At 40.0% G+C, this 17,126-nt stretch overlaps 1 protein-coding gene across 1 annotated transcript in view; it reads right to left on the reverse strand.

Moving 5' to 3' along the window:
- RORB (RAR related orphan receptor B) overlaps nt 1-11,034 on the reverse strand; it is a 128,003-nt gene extending 116,969 nt beyond the window's left edge. Inside the window, exon 1 of the mRNA XM_059492354.1 lies at nt 10,936-11,034. Coding sequence (XP_059348337.1) covers nt 10,936-10,942 — 7 coding nt within the window. The 5' untranslated portion in view covers nt 10,943-11,034. The remainder of the gene's footprint in view (nt 1-10,935) is intronic.
- Nucleotides 11,035-17,126: the final 6,092 nt, after the last annotated feature.

Here is a 17,126-nt window from a genome sequence, read left to right on the forward strand (position 1 = left end):
CTTTTGAGCATGGAGAGAAGATCAGAAGATGTTTTTTCTGTCTTACAAAAAATATTATGCTACAATCAGATAGGACACTATTCCTTTATCATGATGTATTTCCAGCATCTCCAAAAGCTAAAATCTATGTAACAAATCTGTGGGTTTTTTTTAAAAGCAACAACACAAAATCAACCAAACTAACCACTCAAAACCACCAAAACCCCACAAAACAATCAAAACCACCAACCAAACAACGCCCCCAACCAAATAACAACAACAACAAAAAATCAACCAAAAAAACTCCCACACCCCTCCCCCCAAAACACCACGTAAACAAAAACCCAACAAACAAATTGAAAGATACCAGCATATTCTTTTACCAGACAGGAGAAAGAACAGGTGCTGAGAAGTAGGAAGCAATAGGGAAGCAGAGATTCAGCTCTTGAGCACCTCATCTATTTTCAAGGCTACAAGCATAAAAATGTTATAGAGGATATGTAACCTGGCCAAGGTTTAACAAACTGCTTATTTCTTTGTAGCAGGAAATCCCAAGCAAACTAACCAAATGAAAGAAAAGGTTAGAAGGAACAACTGTAACACAGGGACATATGATGTATAATTTAGGGAACCAATTATACATTTTCTAACAAGTGAATGAATTTCAGTCGCAAGCACCTTTCTGATTGTAAAGCTTTTCAACAAAAGTGATTGAAAAAAAAATCAGAAAGAGGAACAGAATAAATGATATAAAGACAGGGAAAAAACTCTAGTCAAACCTAATTTGATTTGATACAGAGTTTAAAAAGATTGGCTTTGGATGCATTTTGCAAATGACATTTCAATTTCACAATAAGTAACTTGGCTGAAGTGTGGTGAATGCCAAGCTTCTACAGACAGCTTACATAACTGTATATGTGACGCCCTGACTTGCAGCATTCCTGAGTAGTGGAGCTCTGGATATACGCAGTGAAATGAATCGAAGTGGATGTCTAATGTTAGCATTTAGCTGAATACCAAATAGTTTGAAGTCTCATTACAACAAATTTACATGCAACACCAAGTAACAGAAAGTAGCACAATGAATACGTTTATATTTACATTTATATATAATATTTGTTCTTTTCTTTATTTTTCTTGTCTTTTTCTGTTACTTACACTTCTCTCATTTCCAATAGCAGGCCCACTGTAGTTAACTCCACTTGCAATGAGTGGAAATTGAAAAGTCCAGTACTGTGTAGTACAGGACTGTTCACATCAAAACCCCTTCCATCTCCTCACTCTTCTGTTTTATATTGTTCTTTTCCTTTACATTTCCACTTACTTCTTGAACATAACTCTATTTCAAAACAGCATCTTTCTATTCAGTTTGTTGTTTATACAAATTCACCATCCTTTTTTTCCTCCCTATTTTCTCTCGCTCCTGATTGAAAGCATACATTTCTCTCCATCAGTTTTATGATGCAGCTGGTACAATATTTTTCTCCCCAATTCTGTTGAAGCCTGAAAATAGCTTGCTGCAGAAGGTCTTAGTTAATGTGTTCTGTTTTAATGGCACTTCCACTAGAGTTTTTAGGAATGCTGATTTAGAGCACATCTTGGCCAATCATATTTAAAAAAAAAAATGGAATTTTGGCAAATGCAAATCAATGATAGACAAAGAAAGTGCCTTTTGCATAGGCACCTGAATTAGGATAGCACAAGTTCTCTTCCCTGTTATCCACTGAACTCAAAACTGATTAGTTCTCCCATTTTCTAAAAACCAGTGGGCTGTAAACAACAATGAGAACATATTGCACCTTGATTTTTACATAAGGCGTCCCAACAAAGTTAATCGGGAATTCTATTTCAAAGACATACAGCTCTGCAGTTACAGATTTCACTCAGTTGATGCAATTTACTGTAGTATACATTTGCTTGAAATATTATCACATATAAACAGTTTCTCAGAAAAAAGCTTTGTGTGGTTGTCATTTCTCTAAATGTTAGAGTGAATATTGCATGCAATACCTTTCTTTCTGTTCTCTTATTAATATATAAATTACTAATTAAATTTTGCCTAAATTATGGAGACTACTAGATACCTTTGAAGTTTTATTTTTAATACTGTTAACAGCTGCCATAGCACTGGTAATGCCTCTCTTATCCACCAGTTCTGAATAAGGAGTTTATTTTTGTAAGCATGTAGAGTTGCTTTACAAATTGTAGTGGAACATGATGTTGACATTCTTCAAGCCATGGAATAATCTGAAGTTTAAATTACTCTCAGTGGATGTTAATCAAACATATTTCGCCTCCACTGACATCGTTGTTTTAATCTTCCTCTGTATTCCAACTACTCATGTGAGAGATTGATATAAACTGAATTTTAAAGAACTGGCTATGGCTACAAGGAAACTAGCATTCTAAAGAAAATATATTGATTTCTGAATGAGAAAATTCTGTGTAAGTGTTGCTAATTCTTTACTTTTTTCAACGCAATATTGATTTTAAGTCCTATTGTCCCAGTAATCTAGTGAATATATCTAAAAAAAGACTTCTGGTGCAGTACTGCGTACATCCTACCTATAGTACAATATGTATTAGAGGTTTCCCTACATTGAACAAAACAGTTAAGCTGGTATTTCTTGCATCACCTTTCCATTTCCATATGCATTCCTATAGAGAGAATGGTTTATGCAATTAAAAGGAGAAGTCTGGCTTGCTGACAGGCACGTCCAATGATAGTACATGTACAGCTTATATAACACACTGAAAGAAAACAATAACAGGTTTAATATAACTTCCTGAACAAACTAAATTAATTTCTTCTTGTCCACCAGTGGAACTCTTTCCAGAAGTTAGGTGTCTTTTCTTCACAAAGATGATATCAATGTATGGCTTTGTGCCTTATTAACACACGTCTCCTCTAATGCCGTTACTTCTCTGTGCCACTAGACTGTGCTGCATTTGTTTACATTTGTGCTGCCACTGCATTTGAGTATCCAGCCTCAATTCTTGCGCATGGTCTCTCCTTTCAGTTAATTCCAGTTACTTTCAGTTCATCCCAAGTGATTACCAAATACAGCTCATTGTACAAATATTGTACAAAGCCTCCCAAACAATGTGCACTGAAGTAAGCAATGCTTTTCATAGCCAGCTGATGCTTCATTCTTCCAGACTGACAAATACGAAAAGAAACAACAGAGCACTTGTTTCAATAGTCAGCCAGGACCTGAAATGTAATATTTATTTTCATTTTCCATCTTGTTTAAAAAAGCAAAATCAGTGCTGCACTGCTGACACGCACAAATGATCAAGGAAAAATGTGCTAGCAGGAAAGTCTTAGGATTTCCAAAATGCACTTCTGTGGCAGGCTCTCAAATCAAAAAGGTGACTCAAATAAATTTATCCTCACCTAGTAAAACTACTTGAATTTTCCAAGAAGGAAAGAGAAGACAACACACATCAATATCTCTAAACAGAACTTTTAATGAAAATATGGTCCTTAATTTTGTTATAGTTCACCTATAGTAAAATCCCCTAACTGTCCTTCTCCAAAAGATCCTTATTTCTAATAAATCTTCTGGAAAAATATTTGCTGAACAGTTCTCAGTCTTCTAGCTAAGACATGCAACCAACTTTGGACTGAGACTATAGCTTCCAAATATCTCTGAAACAAGTGTGCACTTTCAATGTGTAATGCACACTAAATAATCTAACCTTTGAAAACTATGCAGGTGCGTAAAGCCTATCACTCTTTACCTCCTGTTGTAGTGGGAATAATAATTTAAGACTTGCTTATTTAAAAGCAGCTTTGTCTTTACTTTTTACATTTGAAGTTTATTTTAGGAGAACCATAATTTCACCTGAGACCAACAAAATGCAATATGCTACCCACTTGACAGCTCATTATTTTGACAGTAGACCGAACTGCAATTTAATTTTTTTGCCTTCTTTTGATCTGTTTTTCCCCCATGAATGCCTTCACTAAAAAAAAAAAAAAAAACAAACAAAAAAACCCCAGCAAACAAACTAACAAATCCCCCCCCACAAAACAAAGAGAAGAAACAAAAATGAAAAAACACCAACAACTGAAACTTGTAACAAACAGATTGCTTGTAACAATGTTTTTCCTCTAAAGGACTGCTTCAGAGGGAGGGAGAAAATTCAATGTAATGGGAATGCATGTCTTGTTCAGAAGTGTCACTCTGAAGGATAACCTCACTTATGAATATCATGGATTAATGAACCAGAAACATGACTCCGAAAAAGAATAATTTTGTTATGGAAGGAGTTTGCTTGTTCAGGAAACCTAAGTGACCATGGGTAAAAAAACAAATCAGTTAAATGTGAAATCACCTGAAGAACACCTGTAAGTAGACAGACTTTTATATACTGAATTTGTAATAATCATCAAAATTGCCCTTAAAATTATATTGCTCTTTAGCCATACTAAAATATTTATTACCCTATGTAGCATATTCATGCATAAATACAATACAAATATATGTATGTTCCTAATCTTTATTTAAAGATCTTTCCAATCTTTGCTTGGCCACTATTTGCTAGCAACAGCAGAGCAATGAGCATGAGCGTAACAAATAAACAAAGTAGTTTGTTGGTAATTGGCAGAAAAACAATCTTTTTGAATACTTTTTATGTGTCAGCCTCAGCAGATAAAACATGTATCATATTTCCAGCATATATTGCAAACAGCTGTATTCAAACACTGAAGAACACCAGACAGTGACAACAGGAAGGTGATTTTACTGAAAATTCAGAGCAAGAAGACATTTTCTAATTTGGCATGCTTCTTATGATATCAATTCCTTGTGGCCTTATAATCATTCATGCTGCTTACAATCTCAAATCATTGGGTGTCCAAGGGACACAGAACGAGCAGTCTTAAATTCAGCTTGCCTTATTACTGTGAATAGTCCCATAAAACCTCACTGAACTACTCACATATACAAGAACCATGACAACTCTTCATAAGTGGGTTTGTCTGTCAAGCAAGCATAATTGATGCTTACTCTTTAATAAGTATATGTTTTTAAACGGCCGCGATCCAGATAAACATAAATTTACATTTTAAAAAGTTACTGCGTTTTTGTGCAGTAGGAAAAGTGTAGATCCTCCATAAAAATTGTATACATGCATTTTAACTGGCAATTCATCAAAATAATTCACAATTAACAGCAAAGTAACAACATTTATGTCAAGCTAAATTAGCGTATATACTTGTAACAGAGGCAGAAACAGCTGTTAGTCTGTTTGCATAAACTTCCAGCAGAATGTGTCTGGCAAAGTTAAGCATGAACATTTCTGCTTCATAAAAAATAGTTCCAAGACTGAAAAAATGTAGAGGGCCAAATGTCTCATTAATAGGACCACTCAAGTGAGTAAGCATTGTTCAGTCAAACAAGGACCAGGCCATCACAGCTGTACTGTATTCTCAATCCTGTGCATAAATTAGAGTTTTTAATATGCTCATGAAACCAATATTAGAAACAAACAGAGAAATTGCATGATCCAAAAGGCACCTTCTGTCTGCCACCCCCAGTGACACTGTGTGATGTTTTGTTCTCCAAGCTGCACTGCAGACTTTGCCAGACTGCATACAGAATCGGAAGAAAAAACAACATTGAACTTTTTTAAACACAGAGCACAAAGAACAACATTTTGACATCTACAGCTAGTCTATGAAAGTCATTATGGAAAGCCCCAACTGTGCTAAATGTACAAAGCTGTTAAAATTACTGTTTAAAGAAACTGATTTTAAATTCAAATGTATCAGTTTTTTTAAATTTACACTTTGATTTAAGTTGATATAACAGGTTTATTAGCAAGCTCAACAGCAAGTGATCGAAGACAGAACTTAGAACTGTAAAAAAATGTACGACCATTAACACACTACTGTTATCTCATGACTGTGTAGCAATGCTCAGACATTCTTATCTTTCTCAATTATTTCAGTTTTGAAACTGGAGCAGCTAATATATCTAGCACAATTTACCATAAATGTAACACCTGTGATTTTCCTCATTAAAAGCAAAATTGACTGGTTCAAGGGTTGAAAGGGCAGGGTATGGACTACAAAACAGCTAGTTAACATAACCATTATACTGCTTTACTGATGAAGCTCATTTCTATTCACCAGATGATTAGTTCAATCAATATTTACTCCTGTGTGCATCTTCAGCTACAAAGCACACATTCTTCAATTTTGCAGTGCAGACCTTAATTTCTGGGAACTCACTGCACCACTTGTGTGGTAGAAATTTTTTGTATAACTTGGGAATCTTTCACCCCTTTGAACTGTTTTCCTGTATCAGGTAACCAATGTGCACACTATGGCAGACGCTGGGTCCCGAAATTGTTTAATAAAACTCACTACTGTTGAAGGTATACCTTACCCACATGTTTCTGCTGATGCAAACGTCACTATGATATACAGCCATACCTCCCATAGTGCCCTAAAGACCCTCCACAAATTATCACAAGTACATTTCAAACAGGAATTATGACTTCCAGAATTCTTGTCTACTCAGAACACTTTTTTCCTGATAGATTCACTCCTAAATGCCAAAAATAGTTTTTAACCATAATACACAATTTAAATGACCTCTACTACTCCACTGTCAAATTAAAAAAAACACAGCAACTTACAGCTCGCCACTGGATTTGGAGAAGACCAACAGTGGAAGTCAGATATTTTCCATACCACAAAAAAGAAATTATTCTCAGCCAGTGCACATGGTATTTTTGCAGTTTTTAAATTAACTGTCACTCGAGTTCCATCTATGAAAAACAAATGTAACTTTAAAAGAATAACTATATTATGAAAAAATTCTTATAAAATATCTATTTGTTATTAAATCATGTAGTTATCTATTGATGAACTTTCATTATATATTCTCCTTTGATCCCTAATATAAATTGAAGACACCATATGGAATGTAAGTACCATCCAATGCAAAGTAAAAGTATTGCTGAGGTAATAATGGGCACTCATGCTTTCCCTTTTACTTTTGCTCCTTCTGCAGAGGTGTCACTGTTTATTGACTATATACAGCTGTATTTTTTATTACATGACACAGTTTATTACTGGCTCACAATTTTCAAAGCATTTACTGACATTTATTAAATTTTACCTGTGAACAGCTAACACCAGAAACTTGTGCTTTATCACATATCAAGGAGTCCCAATGAAGTCAAATAACATTATTCAATTAAGGAGTTGCTAGATGCACTACACTGTGAGGACAAACTGGTTTTACAATGGTAGGGCAAGGTCCTAAGTCCTTCCTTAAATACTCAATGCAATCGATCAATTTTAGAATACTAATGTTACATATTACAAATAGAGACATATTTACTTTTCCTGGAATAAACTGCAAAATAATTTTCCTTTGAAGTTAATGAGTCTATAAAGATTCCCTGCACTCATCTACTCAAGGAGATCTTCTAAGCAAGCCAGTGTCTTTACATGCATTACTTAATAAGCTGGCTTAGAAATACTGTGTGTAGAATTTGAGCACTTTTATAATTTCTTACAAATATTTCAGTCATGCTAAGAAAATGGAGTAACTATATCATGCAACATGTATTATTGCTCATCCTGGCACCAACAAGAAAAAACTACACATAAAACTCACTTAAATAACTTGGCTTCAGGGAGTTGTGGTGCTTCTTTTCTTTAGATGTAACAAAAAAAGCTTTAGTAAGATTTTCAACTAAAAGTTAAAATATTACTTTTGTAATAAGTGAAGTACTTGGGTACTAATGTCACTTTCACAATTAAAATAGATACAATCACAAAATTGACTTTTGTATGTGTAAGAGTACCATGTTCCCAGAGTAAAAGTAGATATTTTGACACTTTTTTTGCCACAGTTAACCTTCCACATTTGTGTAACAGCTGCATTATACACAGAACTAACTTTTAATAGCTTTAAACTTTACAAATAATTTTAGTAAGAAATGAACTACAAGGAAAAATATAAGACCTGTTTTTCAGTTAAATAGCACAATCATTTTAGTGCGCTTTCTGTTCTCTTTTTCTAAAAAATATACTGAAGTACACATTCTATGTTCTTAACTCCCTCACAGGATGTTGCCAGGAGTGGGACAGATGGAAGGAAGACTGTGATGAATGCTCACTGTAAATTTCTTTTACACCTATGTTTGCCTCTATAAAATACTAGTATAAAAGTCATCAACTCCAAAAAACCCCCATTTTTCATTCAGAGGGAAATATCGGGACCTACCATACCAACAAATGCTCAGTGCCCTGTATATTGCTCTGCTATAATTCAGTATGGCTACATATGCTTAATGGGATTGAAATCAAGGTTTGAAGTGCAGAAAATTATTATTTTGGATGGAACATGACCAATGATGGTAACAACAGCTGAAAACTGGCTTCCACAGGATGGGATAACAAACAGTCTATGTGACCCTGGTGCTCAGGGATTCAGCAGAAAATAGCCAGGTTAGGTATTTTCGGGCACTTTTTGGCCTCTGTCTCCAATGTGGAGCAGTAATGAACCACAGCAGCCCCTGAACATCCGATATCCCAGGTATTCTGTGCCAACTGCCTCAACCACAGCTTGGAAGGATCACAGCTCAGCTGGGAAAGTTCAGGGGAACAGACCACATGTTCAAGACTGAGCGCTTCCTCTTCAAACCAATTGCAAATACAGTTGAAAACAACTACATCCTTACAAGAAGGCTCACAGCTCTCTAAAAGCATCAGTCCATGGGAGCTCACATCTGTGAACTGTGACACTCGTTTATTTCCATTATTTGGAAAGCCACAAAGACAGATGCTCAATTAATGTGTAATGTTCCTTTTTAATTGAGATGGTATGAAGCACTGCTCTTGCCTTGACACACACCTGTTGCAAAAACTTCACTTTACTGATCTCTTGCACATGATATAAATAAGAATGAAATCTGCCTGTTTGTTTGTTTTTCTCCTCCATCCCCCCACCCCCAGCCCTTTTTTCCCCACCTGTAAATTCCCCATTGAGTAAGCATAAATACAATGCAAATACTAATTTGCATTCTAGGGGCAGAGCTGCACCTCTTCACATTGGCTGACAGCACAGCTAAAGGGGTGGCAGAGATGGTTAGGAAGCTGGGGCAGATCCCGCAGGAGATGTAACCAGATATGCAGCAAGATATGCCTCCCTCTCCCTGCCCAGCACAGCTAGACCACTCCGGGCCTTGCTTAGAAGGAAAGTGTCTGAGGAGAGGGGGGACATTACTCATCACCCTTGTACAGGCCACCCCAGGGCAGGGGAGGAGAGGCATGGGAGCCACAGCTTGTGAGGATGAGCTGCCCACAGAACGGGGAGTTGGGGCTCCTGACCAGGGGTCACTGGATGGGCACGTTTTTAAAAACAGCCCCTGAGACAATGACCGGCTTTACTCAAATTGGAGGCGCTCTGGTGGGCAGAAAAAGAGAGAAGGAAAAAACCCAAACCAAAACCACAAACAATACCAAAACCCACACAAACCCCATAATCAAATAAATAGAAAATCTCCAACCCAAGCTGCAAAGCTGCAACAGGGGCCACTTTACAGAATTAAGTGTTTTCCCTTGTTTCCTGTTGCTCTTAAGAAAAACAAACACCCTTTAGGAAGTTCTTGCCAGATGCCCCACAACCAACACTCTAACAAAGAACGCTGGGGGAAAAGAAGGTCTTTTTAAGTCGATCTGTGCCGATGTCATAGCTACAATTCTTTGAAAGCCAATTACACACGTGTGATTTGTTAGTGCTTCTAACACATGCTGTTAGAGGAGATGACATCAAAAAAGCTGAAATTCTAGCTAGAAGTTCTTTACAGTACGTGTGTGTGTGTCCCATCCTTAAACAGAAGATCAAGAAATCTGCATACAGTGCCGCTGTCAACCCCCAGCGCGTCCCACTCCCCATAAGCCCTTCTCCTCCGTTCCAATACCCTGGTAGAGATTACTTTTTGTCCCTTTTACCATGCCGTGGGTGAGGTAAGCAACTGCCCTACCAAACTGGGTGATAAAGGGTAAGGTGGAAGATGGGGGCGGAGGAGCTGCGTAAACCCCGCGGACGCCCGAGGCTGGCAAGGGTTGTTCTTGCCCCGGTGCTGGCGTTCGTCCAGCCCGGGGATGGGGCCCAGGGGAGTCTGGTCTTGGGAGACAGGGAAACAACGCATTCCCATGTCCTCCGCAGCCCTACACACCCACCCGGGTGCCCGGCGTGCCAGCACGCAGCCTCTCTCCATCCCCACCGGACACCGGCAGCTCTCCATGCCTGAGGGTGTCCCGTCGGTGGCGATATTCTGTTCTCCGGCGGGACCCTCACCGAGTGCGGCTGCAAGCCCCGGGGGAACCTCTCCCGCCCTCCACGATCGGGCTGCGCAGGCAGGACAGGCTCAGGACCCAAAGAGACCTGCGGGCACGGGGAAGGGGTTCCCGGGCAGCGCAACCCTTGTCGCCCAGTTAGCAACCCATGAGGAGTGGGGGCCTCCAGGCGACGTGCCGGTTGGGGAACAAAGTCGACGTAACTTTTGGGGAGAAAAGGGGAGCCCCTCTCCGTGCTGGCAACGACCCGGGACCAAGCGGCAGCGGGTTCCGCCGTACGGGACACCTGCCGCGCCCCGCGGACAGCTGCAGGTGCGGACCTCACAGCACAGACACGGCCAAACCCCCGAGACTCCCTCCTGCCGGCCCTTCTGCCCCGGGCCAGGGCGGCGCCGGGCTCCCCGGGACAGCTACGCGAGGGGTGTCGCCCACCATCCGCCCGGAGCCTCCTCGGTCTGGGTCGCGGCCCCCGCGGGCGCAGGAATCAAACCGTAAGTAGCCACGCCGGCGGGCGGGTACGATCCATCAACTTTCTCCCTCGGACCCTCTTCTCTAGTACGAACCCTCTTCTCCCGCCCGTTCACCAGCAGCTTTCCCAAAAGACAGCCGCTCGCCGGCCCGCTTACCTCGCATGGTGTTGGTTCCCCGCTCCGCGCAGTCATGAAGCTAGGAGCCCAGGAACCGCACCGCACAAATCCCGTCTCAACACCCGCGAAGGTGGCAGCGGCCGCAGCTCCGCTCCGCCGGGAAAACCATACCTCCGGGGCGGCTCCGCGGGGCGCGGCTCCGCGGGCTCCCCGCCGCCGGGCGCGCTGCTCCGGGGCGGCCGCCCCGCGACTGCCCGCGGCTCAGCCTCTGCGGGGGGCGCCTGGCGGCCGAACGGCGGCGAGGGGCTGAGCAGGGGCGGAGAAGGAGGAAAGGAGTTACGTGAGAAAAAAACAGGAAAAACACGCGGAGGCAGAAGAGAGGGGGGTGCCGCGTGGATGGCAGAGCATGTGCGCTTTCACATGACAACGGCGCCCCTCAGCAGCTCCCCGGTGCGGATTTCCACTGCGCAGCCACAGCAACGCACGGAGCGAAAATGAGACCCAGTGAGAAAGCGGCAAAGAGGCTTATAGCGGGGGGTGGGCGGTGCCGCCGCCGCCGCCCCGCCCGCTGTCAGCGCCGCCGCCAATCGCCGCGGCCCGCCCGGCTCCGCCGCCGCGGGTGGCCCCGGGTGCCGCCGCCCGGCCCGGCCCGGCCCGGCCCTGCCCGGCAGCGCGGGGTCCGCGCCGCAACTTGCGCTCGCCCCGGGAGCGCCGGCGGGTCCTGCCCGGCAGGCGAGGCTGGGCGTGGTGGGGCAAGGATGGGACCGGCGTGCAGAGCTCTGGAGCTTGTGGAGGAAGGCAGCGGGCGCTGAGAATCACCCCGTTGTGGCGTTGTTAGTGAGGACGCGGTGTCTGCGGGGAGAAAGGCGAAGGCGCTCGGTCACCACGGTGTGACCCTCATCGGAAAACTTCATTTTCCGACGGGAATGGGAAAGTTTGGTGGTGAGTCATTTTCTCATTAAAGAGGGAATCTGGACATCGAAAGCAATTTGTTTTCCGGTGTAAGACTAGCAGAAGGTTCTGCAGAAACCGGTGTGTTTCTGCGGCCAGCAGGATTTTCACGACTCACAACTCTCCCCCTGTTTAACTGATAGACAAACTGATGTTTGTCCCCCAAAAAACAAAAAACCCAAGCAAACAACCCCCCCCCCCAAACAAACAAAAGAAACAAAAAAGGCAACAAAAACCACCCAAACAAACAAAAAGAGTATGGGATCTTTTCAATTACTGTTTTGTTTTGTTTTTTTTCCTGTATGATAGATCATAGAACACAATCGAAGCTCAGTAACACATCCTAAAAACAGGTCCCTATTATCAAGGTTTACAGTTCCTAGCTCTAAGCCTAAAATGAAAAAAAAAAGCCTCTGCTTTAACTAAAATGTATATAGTAACAAAGTTACTGTATCAACATCATAAATCAAAATGGGATACATAGTTCAAAATGTTTAATTAAGTTGAGACATACCAAAATAGATTTATTTGTTCCTACATGAATTATCAGACTGCGTTCTATTAGGTCTCTTTTGCAAGAGGTCATAGGTATGATGTCTTTTGCTGTCTTAAGACTTATTCTAGGAAAGATACAAAGTGAAGTGCCCACTGTTAGTGCAAAGTGGTGGCAAAGCTTTATTCTTGGGGAACAAGATTACAGGGTTTAGAGGAAACAAGTTCGTGTGGTTAGCCTGTTTTAAACACCTGTTTAAATTGCAACTGAAAAAGAAATGAAAGAATCAACTCTGCCAGTATTGCAAATGTGTAGATTTACTTGACCATGGTGAATTTTGACTGTATTCACTGTAGTGAACACAGGGTCAGTAAAAAAAAAAGAAAATTCTTAATTCCTAAGATATTAGATTGTATTTGTATTCCTCACTATTGTATTTACGCAATTTATATACTGCATGCAAAGTTGTTAGGACCTCATCCAGAAACTTTTACCAATTACTTGGCTTTTAGTCTACTTATATCAGCACACCTTTCAGTAACAGTTACGTGCTCTCCATCTTTTCACTTCATAAGACATGGAATTTACAGTGGCATGTTTTCTTTTTAATTGGGATTTTAGCAGATGTGGCTGGTGGCAGTTAGGCTTGCCTCCAGGATTCTCTTCTATGGATTTTCCCACAAACCATCTCTTCAATCTGTTCCTCCTGTTCAAAAGTTTCTGAGGTAATTGCAATAAAACAACTCTTACTCATCACTTTGCAAAGCATATTAGGAAGTCTCATCTCATAATAGGTATCATTTATCTGGTATCTAATATGAAATTTAGTGAATAGTGCTTATGGCTCTTACAAAAGCAACTAGGAGAGATAGCAGAGATTCCATCTACTTGTTGTATTGGTGCCAGAACATTTTTTTTCACTACTGGAGATTCACCTAGCAGCAGGAACAAAACACAGGTGGATTTCAAGAGGAGGCATGCACTCTCTTTTCACATTGTTAAGACATCTTGTTCCTGATTATGCCAAAATGATTTTTAGATTTATTTGTTTTCAAGGTTCATCTTAACACAAATCAAAACTTTATTAGGTAAATAACAAGCTATCTACTTGCTGTGCTGTGCATTCAAAATACCTTACACTATTACAGTGAGTTCTGGGTCATCTTTATATGGGATTTGTGTGGTGCTTTTGACAATGGAGAAAAAAAAATCTCATTATTCATTCTTAGCTTGATTTTGACAAAAAGCTTTTTTTCTCTTTTTCTTCTTTTTCTTTTTTTCCTACAAAACCCACATAATTTGGGCTCTGGAATTAATTTACTTTTCTCACTACCGTATCAAGTGGCAATTTTTATTTATTTACCATTTTCAGAAGCCTTGGTAGATTTTTAGTTTATTCATCTTTCTTGTTCCAATATAATATATGTACAATGATGTCTGAGACAACTTCACTAGCTAGGACAAGTTGTAAAATTTCATTTTAAAAAATATTTATGATTAAATTTGTCTAATAAGTACTAGTAATGGTGGTGAAAGAATTAGATGTTATAAACATGTGTGAACTTCAGTGAGAGTCAGACAAACTACAAATACTGTATTTAAAAATACAAGGCTTCTTGAAGCTGTTATATGTTGAAGCAGGTAAACAACACACAAGAAAGCCACATGATCTGAAGTCATACAGAAATTTAGATAATATTTAAAAACTGAACACATACTTTTAATAGTTAAATAAACTGAGAGTACAGTTTAGCCCACTATTCTTCAAAGATGTTAGTTATCCTAGGTTTCAAAGACAGCCTTTTCGGGTTTTTCTCATTTCAGGTGAGTGATTCAGAGAAGTTTAGAAAACATCAGACAAATATAGTTTAAGTACAAAAAATAATTTGTTTTACTTCAAAATATAAACTAATATTCTATGGCTAAAGAGCTATATTATTGCTATTATATTTTCACTGCAAAATAACAGTGAGGAATTGATTTTCAGAATATTCACTTACATTAGCACCTTTCCAAGCACAATCTTCTAAGACAGTATTTAAGGCTACATAGTTTTATCATTTTCATAACTTGCAATATGTTCATTAGAGCTATAGCAAGTTAGGCCTAATTTAGTTGCTTCATTAAAAAGTACTGAATAAATAGTCACAACAAACTGTATCAGGCAGGTCCCATTTAATTCCCCTGGGTATCAGTGGCTAATTTCTGTTGGCATGAAAGGAAGCCAGATGCACCCCATAGTCAAAATTTATTTCTGCGATTCAGTAAGAGTAGCATGGTCACAATTTTCTTCATTTGTCTACAGCTTCACTGCCAGACATTCCTAACTTCATGTAAGTAATAAAGATTTTCCAGTTTTTCTTTTTATGACTTTTGCACAAAGTTATTGACAGACTCAGGAATATGAGCTTCTCTCATGCATTCTTCACTTTAGATTTATTTTCTGAAATTCTTCCTATCTCATTATGCTGCCTGCAATCTGCACATGTACTATATTATCTTTGTCTCCTATAAAGACTTATAACCATTATGCAATTTTAAACCGTTTCCACAAAATATTATTAAATTCAAAACTCTGCATTTTCTTCCAAAGTAGTAAAATTATTTTAAAAGCAGCCCTAGAAAATCCTGACACAATAAGGAACAACATTTAGTAATTGAAAAATCTTTATTTATGCCAATTTAATTTTAGAAACTAAGTATTATGCAAGACAGGACAACCAGAAAGAGGAAAAAATTAGGTGAAAAACTATGTTTGACTTTTTCCTCTGTCTTGTGAAATGAAAAGCAATCCCTAGCCACAAATAAAGAAGCTCAACTCCTGTAAATACTTCATGACATCTATTTCATTCTGTCTCTTCTTCCCTGCCTTAACGGCAGAAATTGTGTCTTCCTCTGCTTTACATGCAGTGTCAATCACTGATCATGTTATAAAGTATCCCAATTGAACATGAAACAGAAACAGATACTAGCTGAGATACTAGATACCATCACCACCTCACCCCCTGACAAACCGTTCAGCACCTGAAAAAACTGTCTGTTAAGGATATAATTGCTGCATTAAACCTAGAACACCAAACTTTGAAATTATATTTTGGATTCTAAAACCTAGCTAAGGAAGGTGCTAAATTTGACAGTAGCACCTATGCCCAAGTAACCTGAAGTTTGCTCTGGAGAAATTACAGCATATTCAAACATTGATGAGAGAGGAGGCAGCAGTGAAAGGCTGTCTTCCTGCAGCAAAAAGCCTGCCAAGAGGCAGTGACCTTCCAGGATTTGTGTCCACGTTCTCCATCCTTGGAGGGTCCAAGGGTTCCTAAGTTGTTTTGAGGCAATCCAAGACCAAGAATGGGCTCCAATGAAGGAGATAGAAAGATAAGAGTTGGAAGGAATATGTGACCAAAAGAAAATGCTGTAGGGAAAGAAGCATGACGCAGAAGACCTGCCTTCAGATCAGTGCTTCAAATCCTCCTGGCAGCCTCTGAGGCACTAGACACTATAGCCTGGGAATGAGACTCTGAGTATCTTCAAATGTATATTGCTCTCATTAAGTAGTTTAAGGTTTAAATGTGAGCATGTATTACAAGCAAAAATTTTTCCCTTTAAATGAATACTGACCCTCCAGCTAACTATTCTTTCAGCTTCATGGAAACACTTTGATTTTTCAAATTTGTACTACTCTTTTACTGGAAAACTGCAAACCCAGAATACAGTTATTTTTATTCATCAATAAATGAATTAATTTTCTAGTGGAATCTCAGTATTCCTATTCTTATTTATGCACTACAGTTTTACATTATAAAATCAAAGAAGTTGAAAACCTTTATTCTAAATTCTTTTTCATTGTATGAACAATTGATGTTATTTCTGAGCTAATATCTGTTCAGAAAATCATAGTATTTAGTATATCAGATCTGTTTACACAGTTTTTAAAAACTGATCCTTTGCTATAGGTAGCATATAAAAGCATTTGCATGTTAGCAATTGTCTTCTAAAAGAGGTAAAATAAAGGCAAACAGAAATATTGTGTATTCATTTGAAAAGAGAGTATCACTGAAAGTGGAATCTTGGATATAATGGATAACAAGCAAATGAAACAGAAAAATTTAGAGGGCCTAACTTTCTGGACTTTATAGGAACCATGAAGCATATTGACTGAGTAATCCATAACATTCTCTTGATCATTCAGTTGTTTATTGTTATGTCACAATAAGCTACTAGTACCTGCAGAACAAGGCTGGTGGTAAAAGGATAATTTGGACTAAGCAATTTTAAAACAGCTGTATTCCCTGGTTTTGAACTGAAAAGTATATATTTATTTCTAATTTTCACTCAACTGAGAAATATTTAGGATTCAATTTGTTGCCCTGCTTTCACTTCTGGGGCATTCATATCTGGTGTACTGTTCTAGACTTACCTTGTGTGCATAATGAGTCCACTGCTAGAGACCATAGCCTTAGTTGTAGCTCAGAGCAACGGCTGAAGTCAAGGATGCTTAAGGGCTTCTCTTCAAAAGTGCCTTTTCATCCTCCCTCCCTCCCTCCCTCCCTCCCTCCCTCCCTCCCTCCCTCCCTCCCTCCCTCCCTCCCTCCCTCCCTCCCTCCCTCCCTCCCTCCCTCCCTCCCTCCCTCCCTCCCTCCCTCCCTCCCTCCCTCCCTCCCTCCCTCCCTCCCTCCCTCCCTCCCTCCCTCCCTCCCTCCCTCCCTCCCTCCCTCCCTCCCTCCCTCCCTCCCTCCCTCCCTCCCTCCCTCCCTCCCTCCCTCCCTCCCTCCCTCCCTCCCTCCCT

Source organism: Ammospiza nelsoni, chromosome Z (genome assembly GCF_027579445.1).
Source record: "Ammospiza nelsoni isolate bAmmNel1 chromosome Z, bAmmNel1.pri, whole genome shotgun sequence".
Classification (NCBI taxonomy): Eukaryota; Metazoa; Chordata; class Aves; order Passeriformes; family Passerellidae; genus Ammospiza; species Ammospiza nelsoni.